General features: G+C 44.1%; 1 protein-coding gene across 11 annotated transcripts in view; it reads right to left on the reverse strand.

Moving 5' to 3' along the window:
• ITPR1 (inositol 1,4,5-trisphosphate receptor type 1) overlaps window positions 1-17,095 on the reverse strand; it is a 352,224-nt gene that overhangs the window by 46,444 nt on the left and 288,685 nt on the right. For all 11 annotated transcript variants that reach the window (XM_007985074.3, XM_007985072.3, XM_007985068.3 and 8 more), the window contains 3 exons: window positions 12,939-13,131; window positions 5,873-5,995; window positions 393-568 (listed from right to left, as the gene is read on the reverse strand). In XM_007985074.3, coding sequence (XP_007983265.1) covers window positions 393-568; window positions 5,873-5,995; window positions 12,939-13,131 — 492 coding nt within the window. The remainder of the gene's footprint in view (window positions 1-392; window positions 569-5,872; window positions 5,996-12,938; window positions 13,132-17,095) is intronic.

The following is a 17,095-nucleotide window of genomic DNA, read 5'->3' on the forward strand; positions in this document are numbered from 1 at the left end:
GTGCCCCTTTCCAGAAGTGGGTGCTGTGTTAATATTTCATCATTTTACTTACTGTCTAAAATCTCCTGTCCCAACAAACCTTTAACTGGATTGGCAAAACTAACTTAAATCTCAAAGCGCTACCACTTTTTCTGCCTATCTCCTGACAGGGATAGTCCCTAACAGTGAGAATGCTGATGTCCAAGGGATACGTTACAAGGCTCACTGCACCATGAGGAGCCCAAGGGGGAGACGTCCACCTGCAGCGATCCCTTGCTTCTGCTATTTTAACAGTTGCCCCAAATAATATTTTTCTGGACTGAAAGCAGGCCAGGATTCTAGGAACCAGAATGCAAGGCATTCCTATTAATCTGCAAACAAAAAACAGTGGCAAGGAAGGTATTCACACTTACATTGAAAGCGCCCAGAAGAAACAAGGTGGGTTGTAACCCGACTGAAAATATCAATCGTAGAATTGTGGAGGCAATTAAGGCCCGGATGCCATGGGGCTTTGGGAGGGCAATGACGATGGCCAGAGAGATGAGCATGGCTGTCCACAGGAGGCCCGACCAGTGGGGCTCCAGGGTTCCTGCAAGGACAAAACAGGGTTCTCTCACAAATCCGTGCATTCACTGAGTACAGGGGACACACCTAAAACATGCACCATTACAGATTCTTCAATAACTTTTTTGGCTTACGAGTCCCAACTCTCACCTCAAATTCTCTGCCCCATCCATCACCAGCCCCATCAGCGTTTTCTGACCTCCAAGCCTTCACACACACTCCTTCTGCTGGGAAGTTCTTCCCTGCTCGTTCATCTCAGGTCTTAGCTTTGACATCACTTCTTCCAGGAAGCCTGCCCCAATCCCCTTCCTCCCCACAAAAACATGTCAGGAGTTCCCTCCTCCTCCATATTCCCTGCTTCCAGTCATCCCTACAGGACACTATTTCCTAATGGTCAGTTTATTTGTCTCTCTCTCACCCGATTGCACATTCCCCAAGGGAAGTACCTGGTGCCTGGCAGGCACTCACGAAAAGCTTGTTCGAGAAATAAAACTCATGCATGTGTCACACTTCACTCAGAGAAGGCGACGTGGAAGCCTAAACTTAATTTCTATTAAAAGTATGAAAGGAAAAATGCAGGTCCCCTGCCTGAATCAGATTTCTCCAAGGGAAGGAGAAAGGCAACTTCCGTGTCATGAGCATCATCCTACAATTAGATTATCCCTGCAGTCAAAGAGCTTATACCAATTTTTGTCATCTCTTGCTACTGCAAGTTCTATTTAGAGTGTCCCACGAGACGGCTTGGTTATATAACATGAGCCAACACAGCTAAAAATATAGTTCTGTAAAACACTCATTAAAAAAAAAACACCCCTATTTCAAATGCTGTCACATTTTGAGTCTCCTTCAGATGTAAACAAGCAGCACTACATGATTAAGGCCACTTATATAAAGGAGCTTCACTTCTTCAGAGATGCTGGGATTGTGGCACCATTGGGGAGGAGACACCTCTGCAGGGTACAGCTCTTCCAGCAGCTGCTGGCTGCCCTAGTTCATTGAGTCCATGCCTGCCGGGATTCAGCCTCACTTTAACAACTGTTCCCCCCGCCCAGCCACTTACCTCTTCCCTTTTGAAATCCTTCAAAAGGCAAAGCTGATGGGGAATGGGGACAAAGAGGCAGAGGTTTCTCGGAAATTCAAGAAGTGCACATTGAGGCACATGTGCTGCTTTCCAAGCATTTAACAATTGTTAGACAATCTTGTCAAGCCCTTGACATTGATGACCATTTATTTAGCCTATTGTCCCCAGTCTACTCTAAAGGAAACTGAGTCTCAGGTGACATTTCTTGCCCAAAGTGATGCAGCAAATGGCTGCAGACCATTTGCCTCTGAAGTCGATGGTCCTTAAACAATATTTTTAAAAATCCATGCATTTTAAGGGTAAAATTTGGTAAATCTTGGCAGTTCATATAGTCATGAAACCACCACATGTAACTGTCACCACAATCAAGATACAGAACATGTTTATCACTTTAAAAGTCTCCTTGTGCCTCTTTGCAGGTGATGCCTTGCCCCATCCCTACCCCCAGTTACCACTGATCTGATATCAGTCCCTATAGCTTTGCACTTTCTAGAATTTCATAAAAATGGGAAAATAATCCTATCACGTAGTCTTTTGTGCTTGACTTCTTTCACCTAGCAAGTTTTTAAGATGCATCCAGGTTACCATGTTTGTACTGATACTTTGTACTTTCTATTGCTGAGTATATTATAGTATGGATATATTACAATTTATTTGTCCAGTTAACAGTCAATGAGTTTCTAGTTTGGAGTGATTACAAATAATGCTACTAGAAACATTCACGTACAATTCTTGGAGTGGACGTAGTTTCATTTCTCTTGAACAAACATAAAGAAGTAGAATGTTGGATCCTACATATATGTTTAACTTTAAAAGATAATACCAAACTGTTTTCCAAGGTGAATGTATCACATTGCCTTCCCACCAGCAGTATATGACAGTTCCATCTGATCCACAGCATCACCAACACTTGGTAGTGCCCATCTTTTTCATTTGGTCATTCTAGTAGGTTTGCAGTGGAATGGTGTTGTGATTTTAATTTACATTCCCCTGATAACTAGTGATGCTGAACATCATTTCATGTGCTTACTGGCCATTCATATATCTTCTGATCAAATATTTTGCCCACTGTTTTAACTGAATAGCCTTTTTATTATTGAGTTGTAAGAGTTCTTTACATATTCTGGATATAAGCTTTTTATCAGATATATATTTTGCAACTATTTTCTTCCAGTCTGTGGCTTACCTATCATTTTCTGAAGTGCTTAATGCCATTTTAAATGGACTCTTAAGATGATCTCAGTATCATCAGTGTGACCAGTACAAGGTATGTCCCAAATCCTGAAGAGGCCAATGTAAAAATGCTGTCTCCTCACTATAACAGCAGTGTTAAAAAAACACAGTGCTAGATTCCAAAAAACCAACTCTAGAAAGACATCTTTGAGACAGTTGGAGAAATCTGAATTTGGACAGGCTATTACAGGATTTGCTGTTAGTTTTGTTAGATATGATAATGGCATGGTGATTATACATATTTTAAAATGTCCTTATAAGTTAGAGATATACACTGAAATATTTATGGACAAAAAATCCAAGATGTCTAGACTTCTTTAAAATGTTCCAGAAAATATAGTACGGGGATAGATGAAACAAGATAGGCAAAATTGTTAAAGCTGGCTGATAGGTACATGGTAGCTCATTATACTGTTCTTTCTACTTGTGTGTATATGTGACAATTTCAATAATAAAAACATTTAAAAAGTAGTACTACATTTGCTTTAGCCATCATGGCATGCTCACAAATTCAGTAAGCAATCTGAAGCTGCCTGAGTTGCATGCTTTTGAAAGACTGTAACTTGTCAGTTCTAAAACAAAGGTGTGGGGGCGGTGACAGTTTTGAAAAGGAGCTTTTAAGGCCACTGGTTCTTGGCAGTCACAAACCTTGTAAGCCACAGAACCACACAAAATCAGCATACATGATATGGCTGTTATACACATTCAAGAGGGACATTATGAAATCTTGTCTTTAGGATGCAACAAATTCTAACACATATTAGCTCAAAGAAATACTTTCAGGTCAACAAACCAGATCTTGTTTCTAGGCAGGGTTAATACAACTCTTCTCCTGAGGATGGTTAGCAGTGAGTATAGAAAATGCCCTCAATGCATCTCACAAAAGGAAAAAAGAATCCCTCTGAGAGTGAATTGATGCACTTAAGGCAATATCAGCCACTAGACAATGGCAAAGGCTTCCTTGGGTCAGATCAGCCTCAGGTCAAATCTCCTAGGAACTGTGATTTTTGCTTTTTGTTTAGTCCATCAGCATGAAGTTCTAAAGCCCATGATTCCAAACCAGGCATCCTTGCCTCCTGCAGACCAGCCTGAGTTGATGGCTCATTCAGAATGCCCCATTTTAGAGCTGGAAGGACCCTCAATAGTCATGCCATCCAGGGGATCTCAAGCTTGGATGGGCAAGAAACACATGCTCTGGAGATCTTGACTAGTTTGGCAACTGTTTTTCCCTGGGTTCTGCAGGACTTTCTGAAGCCATATGAAAATTTTCCAACCATGGGCTTAATGTAAGCATCTCTTCACACAGAGGATGACAAGGACTTGCTGAAGTGGCTTGCCCAGAGTGGTTTGGCAAGTGGGCAGCAGGAGTCAGGCAGGGAACTTAAGTCTCTGGACTTCCTAAGTCTAAGAATGCCACGGCAGGAGGCTGGTCACTGAACGGGGGGAGGGGGGCTGTCAACTCCGTGTCCCCAAAATGGGTCTGAATGCTGCCACAAATGACTGGTGAAGAAAATGGATGTGGTGAATAATAAAATCTGTTTGAAATACTTTTAAGGCAATGGAGAGTAAACGAAAACACAGACAAGGGAAGGGCTGAATAATCTGCTGTGAGGAGCATGCCAACTTCCCTGAGGTGAAAGGAGACCTGGGCCTCCTCTGCCACAGCTGGCTGAGCTCCTCACTAGCCCTCTGCCACACATACCTCTGCTGACTGGCAGCTGGGTTAAGGTGGACATCCCCAAAGAGAAAACCTTGCAGCCCTGGGTTCTAGTCAAATCTTTTAGACACAGACATGGGCATTCATGCTTCCTGACATGACATTAAAAAAAAAAATCCCCCCTGGACTTGTGTTTAGATTGTACTTTTGGGCGGTGGGGAGGATTCAAATGGTGCCTTCCATGCAACTTAATGTCAAACAGAAAAGCTAACTCCTCAAAAGGGTAACTTAGGCATATAAGCATTACATAACATGTCATTGCTTTCAGATTGGTCTTTAAACTGACTTATTACCCATACATGTCTGGTCAGCTGATGTCTGTATGATTAAGCTAAAGAGTGGAGCCTGAAACTTACTGCTGTGTGGTTTTTGTGTCTTATGTTTGGGCTCTTTATCCTATTATCTTTCACACAAGGTGGTTCCTGGCAGGTTGTTTTATGCGTATGTGAGGTGATCTATCAAAAAGCTCTGATGAAAAATTTAGCTGGGAGGTGGACCTCCCAGGTGGCTGTTGTGGATTTCAGAAAAGGGGCCGTGAATGTATCACAGAAGGGGAGCTTTGAATGCCTGCCACTGGAACCCCACAAGTGAGGATGCTTCTAGGATGTCATTAATGTGTTGAGGGGCCCCAAATAGCAAAATGCCTCCTTCCGAATTGTCTGCCTTTTCTCAGCAAAATGTGTAGCCTGGAAGGAGGTGGGCTGGGGGGAATCCAGAAAGACCATAATCATCATGTTTTGTTATGTGAATAATGGCAGGTAGCTCTTAATAGACTAAACATTGTACAGTCTGCAGTCATTCAAGTCCTGCCTCCCCTGGCAAAAAGAAAAAAAAAAAAAAATTCCAGAGATTTCTTACAAATTCTTTAGTCTGAAATCAATTCCAGAAGTGCGGTGTGGGAATACATATACTGGACTGAGCATCAAGACATCTATGTTTTAGAGTTAGCTCTGCCATTCGTTAGCTACGTGACTTTGGCCTGATCTCTTAACTGCTCTGAGACACAGTTTCCTCATATATAAAACAAGGGGCCTATTAAGAGACTTTCTCACAGGTTTAATAGTATCTAGCTGCTTCTCTTTCTTTCCTGGTTAAAAATAAATGGATAAAAAAGTTAAATTATTTTAATTTAGATTTAAAACTAAATCTGTGGTAACAGCTACAATCTCCTCTTGTCTGAACGTGGATAACTGGGATCCTCCATATTGCACCAATACATCCAGGAACCACAATCGAGATGCAAGTCATGGCCTTCCTGCTGCTTCTAATAGATTTTTTGAAATTAAAGATATGGGTACCTCCTCGGACTCCCTTAAATGGGTAGAAAAACGCCACGAGCAGGTTCATCAGGACGGCCAGGTTAAACGAAATGCTGCTCCAGAAAGACATGTTGCGGGCACACCAGTACAACACGGGCTGGGCTGCAGAGACAAAGGCAAAGCCATGTGAGGTTGGAGACCCCGAGCGGGAACGCCAGGAATGCAATGTGGCCCTTCCACCCGCTCTGTCCCACAAGTCCACTTTTGTTCCCGGTTTTTACCACAACAGTAAAAATGATCGTTTGTTTTGAACTTGGTACATAATGACATCAGATTGGTTTATTTTTGTGTGGAGTACTTACTGGAACAGAAGATGTATTGGGGGTGGAGTAAGGAGAGAGGAAAAAGAGAAAAGTTGGAGCATCTATAAACCCTGTATACCCCAGTCACAGCCATCAGTTACGGAATCTGGGGGTTATCCAGAGTTCACACATTGAGTTCTTGGTTCCCCCTAGGGCTCCGGGACCAGACGAGATGCCTGGAGAGACCCAATAATTCAATTAGCTTTTTAGAAGTGTGGGGCACTAGGGGAGGGTGAGGGAGATACAGCATTCCGAGTCCGCCCAGCTGGGCCCCAGACTAGGGCTGGTACCATTTCCACATTCCTCTCTGGCTCAACACGCTCCGCTAACACGCCAGTGCCTAAGAGCAAGGCAATGATTCCTTTCCTGGCATTGAGTCATCTGCCATTTCCCTGAAGTTGGATGATCATTCTTGAGGACAGGGAAGTGAGGGGTACAAGTTGCCGACCTGGTGGTCAGCAGCAGAGTTCCCATCTCCAGGGCTATGGCAGAGAAAGAACGTGGCAGCAAAGCCATCACAAAAGGGCAAGAGACAGAGACACTTCGGACATTGCTGCCACCTTAATCCACCGTTGCCCACAGGTTATCCCATGCTGGCCGGGCATTCTCAGTCTTAGAACAACAAAACACTTGGTTACAGGGGTGCCTTTTTCCCTGAACTCTTTTTCAATGGTGCTTTACACTTAGGGTGACGCTCCAAAATAGACATGGTAGGCATAATTTCAGTGTCCATGTCAGAGGCGAAGTTTCCAAAACACAGTCTCATTCCATATCACCCCCCTCCAGAGAAAAGCATGGAGTACGTGAGAATGGATCTCTATCGTATATTTCTTTTTCCCAATGAAGTCATCATGTAACTTTGGGACAGCAGCCAATGACAAATCCAATGGCCCTATAATAATGCTTGTAGCAGCAGCCAAGCCTTTGGGAGCTTCCAACCAAAATAAAATTATGGTGCAATTAAATAGAGCCCTGGGTAATTTATTAATCGCCCATATCATGTTTGCACTTGGTAACAGGCAGTGTTTCCAAACTGTAGAGTTTTAGAGCCATGAGCAATCATCTAGTTTAAAATCCCTCATTGTTTCAATGAGAGAAACTGAGGCTCAGCACAGGGCAGAAGCAGTGGAGATCTTGTTACCCACATTAGTGATCCTCTGGGGTCAGCGACAGGGATAAAAATAAATGACCCATGTGACAATTCAATGGGGTAGCCAGTCAGGACCCAGTCAACCAGTAGGTAGCAATGTAGTTGTTTTGGGAAGTTGATTGCTGAAGTAAATTTAAGCTGAGACATTTATCTGCTCTAGAAACAACAGCTATTGTGTTTCTTCTGGGACTAAAGCCCATTTCTGATCTGGAATATGTAAACTCCAGAAGAGGACAGAAGAGATGAATGGCAAAGAGTTGATAATTGCTAAAGCTGAGTGATGGATACGTGGGAATCTGAAATATCCTCTCCACACTAGTGTGTGTATAAAAAGCTCATAAAACGAAGTTGGGGGGAAAATGGATCTGGTAAAGCTCAATGATGGTCTGTGTAAGCCAGCATTCGCTTCAGAGGGAGTGCTCAGTATCAAATGTGAGTGCGTGCACTGCAGGATATGCTAATATGATTGTAATAAATGGTCTTCAACTATGGCATATAGCTCATAAAACAAACCTTATTTTTACAAAGCTAACATTCTACTTAAGTTGTAGTGTTGTTTTCAACCTGGACAAACATTCAGTACTTCAAATCAATTAGGTATTTATCCAGGTGCAAGAAGATGCTTAGAGACCAATCTTGACGTGCAATGTCTTTTATTTCCTGTGGCACATGGAATTATGTCCCCGTCTACCTTTCCAGACACTTCTCCCACTCCCCTTCCCCATATACTCTGCCTTTGTATCCCAATCTAGTGATGGTTCCCGAACACAGCCCGTCCTCTCCAGCCTCTGCACACTCCCTGTCAATTAAAAAATATGTTCATGAATTATTTGATCCTCCTCCCTCCAAGTGGTACACCTTCATGTCCTTTCCACTTGAGTATGGGCCGGACTTAACAACTTGCTACTAATAAATAAGAGTAGACTGAAACTGTTGGTTCATGCCTTCTGAGACTAGGTGATATTAATAAAAACACTGCAGCTTCCTCCTCCTCCTCTTCCTCTCTCTCCCTCTCTCTCATCAATAATTTGCTCTGAGGAAATCATCTGCTACGTCACGAGGATGCTGAAACAGACCTATGGAGAGGTCCATGTGGAGGGGAACTGAGGCCTCCTGCTGACAGCCATGTAAGAGCACCAAGGAGTGGACCCTGTAGGTCCACTTACGCCTTCAAATGATGGCAGCCTTGGCTGATATCCTGGCTACAACCTAATGAAAGACCTGAGCCAGAACCATCCAGAGGAGCCACTTCCAAGTTCCTGACCCCAAGAAACTGTAAGAAAATAAACATTTATTGTTTTAAGTCACAACACGTTGGGGCAATTTGTTATACAACAATAAAAAGCAACTAATCTACTTTCTGTGGCAGGCAAAATAATGTGCCCCCCTCAAACATGTTGACATGTGAATCATTAGAACTTGTGAATGTGCTACCTTACCTGGCAAAATGGGCTTTGCAGGTATGATTAGGTTAAGGATGTGAGGTGGGGAGGTTGTCTTGGATTATCTGGGTAGGTCCAATGTGGTCACAAGCATCCATATAGGTGAGAGAGTGAGAGAGGGAACAGGAGGGTCAGAGTCACAGTGGCACAGCGTGAGAAATGCTCTACTGGACAATGCTGCTTTGAAGGTGGAGGGAGGGGCTGGGAGCCACAGGTAGCCTCTAGCAGCTGGAAAAGGATATGGCCTTCAGAAGGAACACAGCCCTATCAACACCTTGGTGTTAGGCCAGCGAGAATCTTTTCAGACCTCTGACCTCCAGAACTGTAAGATAATCAATGTATGTTGTTATAAGCTTCAAGCTTTGTGGTAATTTGTTATAGCAGCAACAGGAAACAAATACATCTCCCCGTCCCCCGGTCTCTCAGGCTGCGTCTATCCAAGTCCTACAGATCTTTCTAGATGCTACTCGATCCTACCTTTTCTCTGAAGCCTTCCTTTCTTGTACTTCCATGTATCAATGCTTGATTACAGCTCTGGTCACAAACAGCTTGGTATTGCAGCCACTTAAAAATATGCCATTGTTGTCTGTCCACTTCAGATAGTAAGTGCCCACAGGAGGAGTCATAGCTTACACACTGTTGAATTCCTCACTGTACCTTATAGCAGGGGTCCCCAACCCTGGGGCCGCGGACCAGTTCTGGCCCATAGCCTGTTACGAACTGGGCTGCACAGCAGAAGGTGAGCAGCAAGCAAGCACTACCGCCTAAGCTCTGCCTCTGTCACATCAGCAAAGGCATTAGATGCTCACAGGAGTGTGAACCCTATTGTGAACTGCACATGTGAGTGATCTAGTAGGCTGTACACTCCTTAAGAAAATCTAATGCTTGATGACCTGAGGTGGAACAGTTTCATCCCAAAACCATCCCTCATTTCCCATACCACCCCCACAATCTGTGGAAAAATTGTCTTCCACGAAACCAGTCTCTGCTGCCATAAAAGTTGGGGACTGCTGCCTTACAGCATGTTTTCTACTTATCAGGGGCTAAAAGTTGGTTGGATCAATATACCTGCTACATTATAGCAAAAGGTGGAGTGCTGTGATCCTGGATTGGCAGGGCAATTTAAATAACCACAGCCTAGCGCATCTCCTGGTAACACTCTTTCCTAGTTTTTTGTTTGTTTGTGTTTGTTTCAGAGGAACAGGCCTTTACTGGAAGGCTTGGACTCCACATATACTTATGAGTGGGATAATCACACGGGAAAAACCCCATGCAAGAAAGCGTCAGCATATTCAACTCTGCCTCGATTTCCTCTTTCTCTCTCTTCTCATTTTCCTAGCCCAGAGTTTTCACTTCACTGGGGATAGGATTTTCAGGAGAGGATGTCACAGGGGGATGGTGAGAGAGAGGATGTGAGTGCACAGAAGAGTATGTGTGTGTTCTAGTGTAAATAAAGCAGGGAAGAGAGTTTATGAAGCGCAGAGCAATTGCATATTTTAATCTTGCAGAAGAAAATACTAAGCCCCATCAGTCTCAGACAGACCTCAGTACATGTCTGAGTCCTAGCTGCAGATTTACTGAAGAAGAGATGATCCTCTGCAATACATTCAGGAGAAGGTAAAACAGCTAAATGAATGAGCCTGAAAAATGGATTCTGCAGACTTATTAGAAGAGATATAAGCTACTTAGAGGGGAAAATGCATTTCATTTTAATTATATTTCTGATGAGTACATTTCTCCCTCCCCAGGTGTGCAAATCATGGTTAATTCAGTTATTATTTTCAATTTCTCTCTTACCAGCAGATAGTTTTGAAGCCAATTAAAAACTTTCAGCTGACAACTGCGGTTGTGCTTAAGTTCCACTGAAATGAAAACTGTTTTTCAAAACAAAGAATGACGGAAATAAGGAAGGTATTAGCTAAAATGTAATATAAGTCTTGGAATAATGACCATGCTACAATCCATCAATTAGGTCATCTTAATCCCTCACTTCACAGGTGAGGGTCTGGGAGCAGTTAAGCCATTTGTCCCAGGGCCACAGAGCCTGTGGGGTGCAGAAACGGACTAGAACTCAGATTCACCACCCTTTGGGGCTGAGGGTCCTCCTACTATTCCAGGCTGGAGACAATATCTCATAAAAAGGGATAAAGAGATATCTCATCTCACCAGAAAAGGTGAAAACCTTTTTGTCATCTCCAAAATAAGCCTTTTGGAGAACCTATAAAATACATACATTATACATAAACATTTCATAAAATAATTTGTAGAGAATGAATGTATCAGTGTATGTGTCTGACCAATTTCATAGACCAATTTCATAGACACATATGCGGATAAGGCTAAAATTACAGCTTATTAACTATCATGGAGGTTTGGATACAAAAACTCAGGACTGGCCAGGCACAGTGGCTCACGCCTGTTATCCCAGCACTGTGGGAAGCCCACGGGGGTGGCTCACAAGGTCAGAGGTTTGAGACCCTCCCTGGCCAACATGGTGAAGCCCCATCTCTACTAAAAACACAAAAATTAGCCAGGTGTGGTGGCATGCTCCTGTAATCTCAGCTACTCAGGAGGCTGAGGCAGGGGAATTGCTTGAACCCGGGAGGCGGAGGTTGCAGTGAGCTGAGATCGCACCACTGCACTCTAGCCTGGGCGACAGACTAAGACTCTGTCTCAAAAACAAAAACAAAAACAAAAACAAAACACCTCAGGATTATTCCCTAAAGCTGGAATGACGGAACATCCCAGTGAAGGACAAAAGCAACAGATACATTTTCTCCTATGTAACATAATCGCTAGAAAAATGAGGATGAAATGGGTGGGGTCTTTGTCTCCCTTTCTGGGGGCAGGGTATCTTTTTCCCTCTTATTGCCCAAGCACGGTGCTTTGTAAAATTTCCATGTTCATGAGGATCCTGCAGCTGCAAGAGTCTTTGAGGAATCTACAGTAGGCTATGAGGACACTCCGATACCAGACAGAATTGCACCTCTGTCTCCTGAGGTCCACACCGTGGAGGGCACAGAGGCTGGTCTGCTAATGGTCCCCTGGCCCCTCGGTCAGACACTAGACATGGAGCTGGCTGAGGGATGGATTTGGCCTGGCCAGACTTTTTGTAATGTTTGAAAGTGCTGCACAGGGAGGTGTCCCTTAGAGATGAGCAAGGGTACAGCGGGGCTGGAAGTGAGGTGGGAATGGGACCTTTGGGCGAACCTTCTTGCATCACCTTATCTGCCATTAGCCTAATCTAGGGATGCAGGCAGGTAGGGAGAAAAGGGAAGAAAAACGCAGCGCTGGTCCGTGCCTGCTCAGATTGACAGCATCACGGAGAAGACGAAAGCTCTGGGAAACTGACCTCCAACACGGCTGTTCTCCACCCCAGTTCTACCCCTCAGAAAGAGCTCAACACATCACAACTATAGCTGGAATCCAGCGTTTCAAATAAAAAAATCTGGCTCCTGATGAAGAGATAGAAATGAAGCACGATCCTTTTTAAGTTGGTCTCAACAGCAAGCGCCAAGCACAAGGCTGGTACTGAAGGATCACATTAAAACCCCAATGAAAACCAGGAACAGAGAAGCCCCCTGGGGAAGCCCTACGAATGTGTTTCAGACGAGTAATTTCCACCTGACTGGCTGGGATACTCAATGGGACTCGCTGCTGAGCAATGATGCATCTTATGTGGCAAATGATTCCACTGCCTGTAAAACAATTTAGTCTAAAATCCAAGCTACCCCGTAAAAGGGAAAATACCAGAGTCTCTGGAGCAGGTGTGCTAGTAAATGAGCCAGCAAGCAGTGTGAATTTCCTGCTCAAGTGAACCATCCTGTGAGCTCAGGGGCCTGGGCTTTTCCCTTTTCATTTTCTAGATAGAGATACCAAAAGAGGCATTCAAAAAGTCTTCCATGGAGCTTTCCAATCAAATCAAGTCAAATTCTGATGCAGGAAGCCTTTTCAGGGGAGTTATCATACTTTGGCTCGAGCCCACTGATCAGCTGCAAAAGTGGTTATGACTTCCTGGTGGTCAGAGGTGCAAAGTATCATAAATGATACTAGCTTTGCTCCTGCTTGGAAATAAACGCACCATCAAGCCCAAGTTTGTGAAATCCCAGAACTGTGTCTCTTTGCATTGTTGCTGATGCGTTGGAACCCACCTCTCAGTTTCTTCTGCCAATTCATTTCATTGAAGAGGTCTTCAGACCGCAGAAAGAAATCGTTGATTTTGCTGCCTTGTTCGTCTCTCTCTGTAGTATAGTAAATTCGCAGTTTTGACTCCTTGGTTAGGAATTCACATATGCTGGGCACAGGAAAGACTATCTGTTCCATTGTCCGGTCTAATCTGACAATCTAGGATGAAAAAGTGGATGAGATTAAATATTCATCTTTGAAATCTTTTACTAAGACTATTTGCTCCTGGTGGTAGACTCGGTGGTTAAGATTGAGTATAATATGATCTCTGATTTTATAACCCCAGACTGGGCTGTGTGTCTCAGATTTATATAAAAAATAGCTTGGGTAACCCTGGAAGAGTATTTTCCTAACTTCGGACCCATTAATTTTATTTATTTAATTTTTAAATTTTTTCTTTCTTTTTTTTTTTTTTTGAGACAGAGTACAGAGTCTTGCTGTGTCGCCCAGGATGGAGTGCAGTGACGTGATCTTGGCTCACTGCAACCTCCACCTCCTGGGTTTAAGTGATTCTCCTGCCTCAGCCTCCAGAGTAGCTGGGACTACAGGCATGCACCATCACACCCGTCTCTCTCTCTTTTTTTTTTCTCAGTATTGACAGGGTTTTACTATGTTGGCCAGGCTGGTCTCAAACTCCTGAGCCCAGGTGATCTGCCCATCTCGGCCTCCCAAAATGCTGGGATTACAGGCGTGAGCCACTGTGCCCAGCCTAATGTTTTTTTTTTTTTTTTAAATCTAATCCAAGACAATGATGAACCCATTAATTTTTTTTTTTCTTTTGAGATGGAGTCTCATTTTGTTGTCCAGGCTGGAGTGTAGTGGTGCACTCTCAGCTCACTGCAACCTCCACCTCCTGGTGAACCCATTAATTTCTACTGTGACCAACTTTTATCTGGATCAATTTACTTTGTGTTTTGTGTGCATATTCACGTGAGGCTGGTGCTGTCCCTAGAACTTTCTGTAATGATGGAATGGTTCTGTGTCTGTCCTATCCACAAAGACAGCCACTAGTCACATGTGGCCCCAATCACTAACATGTGTGGCTAGTGCAACTGAGAGGGAGAATATTTAATTTTATTTAATTGCATTTAATAGCCATACATAGCTAGTGACGATCATGTTGGAGAGTACACTGCTAGGCAGTGTTGTAAATCTTACCTAAGGCACTTTCTCAGATAGTAACATTGGTTATTTTTCCTAGATGGGAACTTTAAAAAGAGATCTTTGGTTATATCCAGTTGCAGTGACCTCTTACCTCTTGTCAAAGGATCTAAAACATACAATACATGAATCAACATGCCTATTTACCTCTGGGGCAGCACTCACTGTTCTTTACGCTGGCTATGTTTGGGCCCCAGGGGTGGACATCGTGCAAGTTTCCTCCATGCCCTTCCTAGACTGGCTCAGCCCCCAGAGAGGAGGAACTCTGGTTGGATTGTTCAAATTCTAGCACACTTGATTGTGTCATAGTCCTGGGAGGCAGTGATTTCACAAGGGCTATGGGTTATAATACAGTAGAGGCACAAGCCTCTCTTCTTCCTCCTCAGAGGTTGGAGAAGTCAGGTGAGGCCCAGGATGCAACGTGCTCTACAAGAAGAGCTGGTTCTAGCTCTCCCAAAACCTTTGTTCCCTGATACAGCAAGAGAGGTGACTCAGGTCAAGCTGTAGTGGGAAGCTCTCTTAGAGGTGAGACAGGTTCCCACAGTCCTGCCTCCATAAGTTCTGGGGGGTGTGTTCTTTAGACCAGTGGTTCCCAAATCTATGTGGGATCAGGCTGGTTACCATACTGATTCTTGTCCATAACCCAACCCTATTTAACTGGAATTGTGGTGTGGGGTCAGTGACCAAAACCTGCACACAAGCAGCTCCCCCGACGATTTTGGTGTATGCAAGGATCAGGGATCACCTCTGCCATCTTCTGCTATCAAGAGCCTGCCTGCTTCATATAGTCAAGTGGACTATGGACAAGTGCTTCTTTTCACTGAAGGAAGATGATCTGAGGTATGCATCTGGGTCCAGGAGGGAAAGAAGGAGTAGACAAGGAGGCCTCCTGGCAAGAACTGAGTTCTAGGCTCCAGGGCCACCCAGCCTAGTTCACCAGAGTGAAGACATTGAGTCTGCATGGAAAGCCCCCGGTAGTAACAAAGTGTTCCTGGCTTTGCGTCGATCACTCCCTAAGGAAACCTGAAGTGGTGGGTGGCTGGCCAAGGGCAGGATTTGAGAGCTAGGGCATGGCTGGTCACTTCTCTTTATCATTTAAGATCTACTCATAACTCTTTTTCAGTAGATTTAGAATCTGGAGTCAGAAGAACATATTCCAGTCCTTCTATGATCCCTCAAAAGCTAGGTGACTTTGTTCACACCTCTTAAACCTGATCGAGTTTCAGGCTTCTCCCCAGTGAGTCAAGGAGCTCAATGAGATAATCTCCAAGGTCCTTTTCTCCTCTGAAATTCTGTATCACAGACATCTAAAGCTTGCCTTTTAAGGGCTCTAGAGGACACGGCTGGCCTTTCAGTCAAGCTCCTAGGCATTAATGATAAATCAAAGATATTTGCTCACATACACTGGCATGGTTGGCTAATCAGTGAAATGATGTGTTTTATTAGGATAACCCAGAGACCTGAGACATCAGGTCAGAACACATTCTTGAAAAGTCTCCATCACGAACATTTCATATTGCCCAAAAGAGTCTGTCCATTCTTTAAAATCTTTGTGCCAACACTGATATTGAACTTGTGCATTTCCTCATTAGCAAAACAAAGCACATCATTCCTTACTGCTCAAAGCCTGTAGAGAGAAGTCTGTGTTCTCTTGGACTCTAAAAGACAGTGCAGGTACAAATGGGCCCACAGGCTCAGGGACTAGACACATTAGGATGAAAATTCCAGCTCTGCCACTGGTGGCTGGAAAAGTGACACAGCCTCTACGGGCCTTATTTCACAGCTCCCCATTTGCAAAATGGAGATATACCAATGACTTTGCAGAGGCTTTGTTTTTTTGTTTCTTTCTTTCCCCCGGAGAAAATTATAAAGCTTTATTGAAAGAATTTAAGTCACATTTTCAATATAACAGCAACATGTGTGGCTTCAGCTTGTCTTCTTTTTAACTTACGGCTGCCCAGCACCTGCTTCTGTAATTTTAGCATTCTCTAGATTAGGTGGAGTTTCCCCTTTCACATGATGGCCATCTCTACACTCACAATGCATCATGACACCTTTTTTTTTTTTTTTTTTTGAGACAGCTTGCTCTGTCGCCCTGGCTGAAATACAGTGGCATGATCTCGGCCCACTGCAACCTCCGCCTCCTAGGCTCAAGCCATTCTTGTGCCTCAGTCTCCCAAGTAGCTGGAATTACAGGCATGTGCCACCATGCCTGGCTAATTTTTTTTTTTTTTTTTTTTTGTATTTTTAGTAGAGAAGCAGTTTCACCATGTTGGCCAGGCTGGTCTCGAACTCCTGACCTCAAGTGATCTACCTGCCTCGACCTCCCAAAGTGCTGGGATTATAGGCGTGAGCCACTGTGCCCAGCCACATGACACTTTTTTTTTTTTTTTAAAACACAGATCTGATTGTAGCGCCCTCCTGGGGAAAACTCTCAAATGGTTCCCCATTGCTCTGGGGATGCAGCCCAGACTTCTCATAAGGATGGTTGACAGGACCCTGTGAGACCAGGGCTGCCTGCCTTTCCCTTCGGATCTCCGTCTGCACTGAACTCTAGGCCCTGAGCCTTGAAGCCTTGCTTAGCCCCCCGGATCACCTAGAATCTTCCCACCTCTGGACTTTCGCTTGCTGTTATTCCCTACGTCTGCAAAGTTCCTCTTGCTAGTCTCTACCTGTTTCATCCCTCTGCTCTTTAGGGTCTGGGTTTAGATGGCATTTCTTCAGATAGGCCTCTGTGAGCACCATGATCTCTCTGCTGAACTTTCTTATGATGCCTCCCACCTGTCCTCGTTAATTCATGATGAATGAGAGTTGCTCAGTGTCCTCTTCCCCACCGGACCACAAGCAGCAATGACTGTCTTGGCCATGGGATGTCCGGCACCCAGCCTAGGACCTACTCTTGTATCTCACACAGTACACACTCATATTTCTATTGCTCAGATGAATGAATGCACGCCAGCCC

This window comes from Chlorocebus sabaeus, chromosome 22 (genome assembly GCF_047675955.1).
Source record: "Chlorocebus sabaeus isolate Y175 chromosome 22, mChlSab1.0.hap1, whole genome shotgun sequence".
NCBI classification, from domain to species: Eukaryota; Metazoa; Chordata; class Mammalia; order Primates; family Cercopithecidae; genus Chlorocebus; species Chlorocebus sabaeus.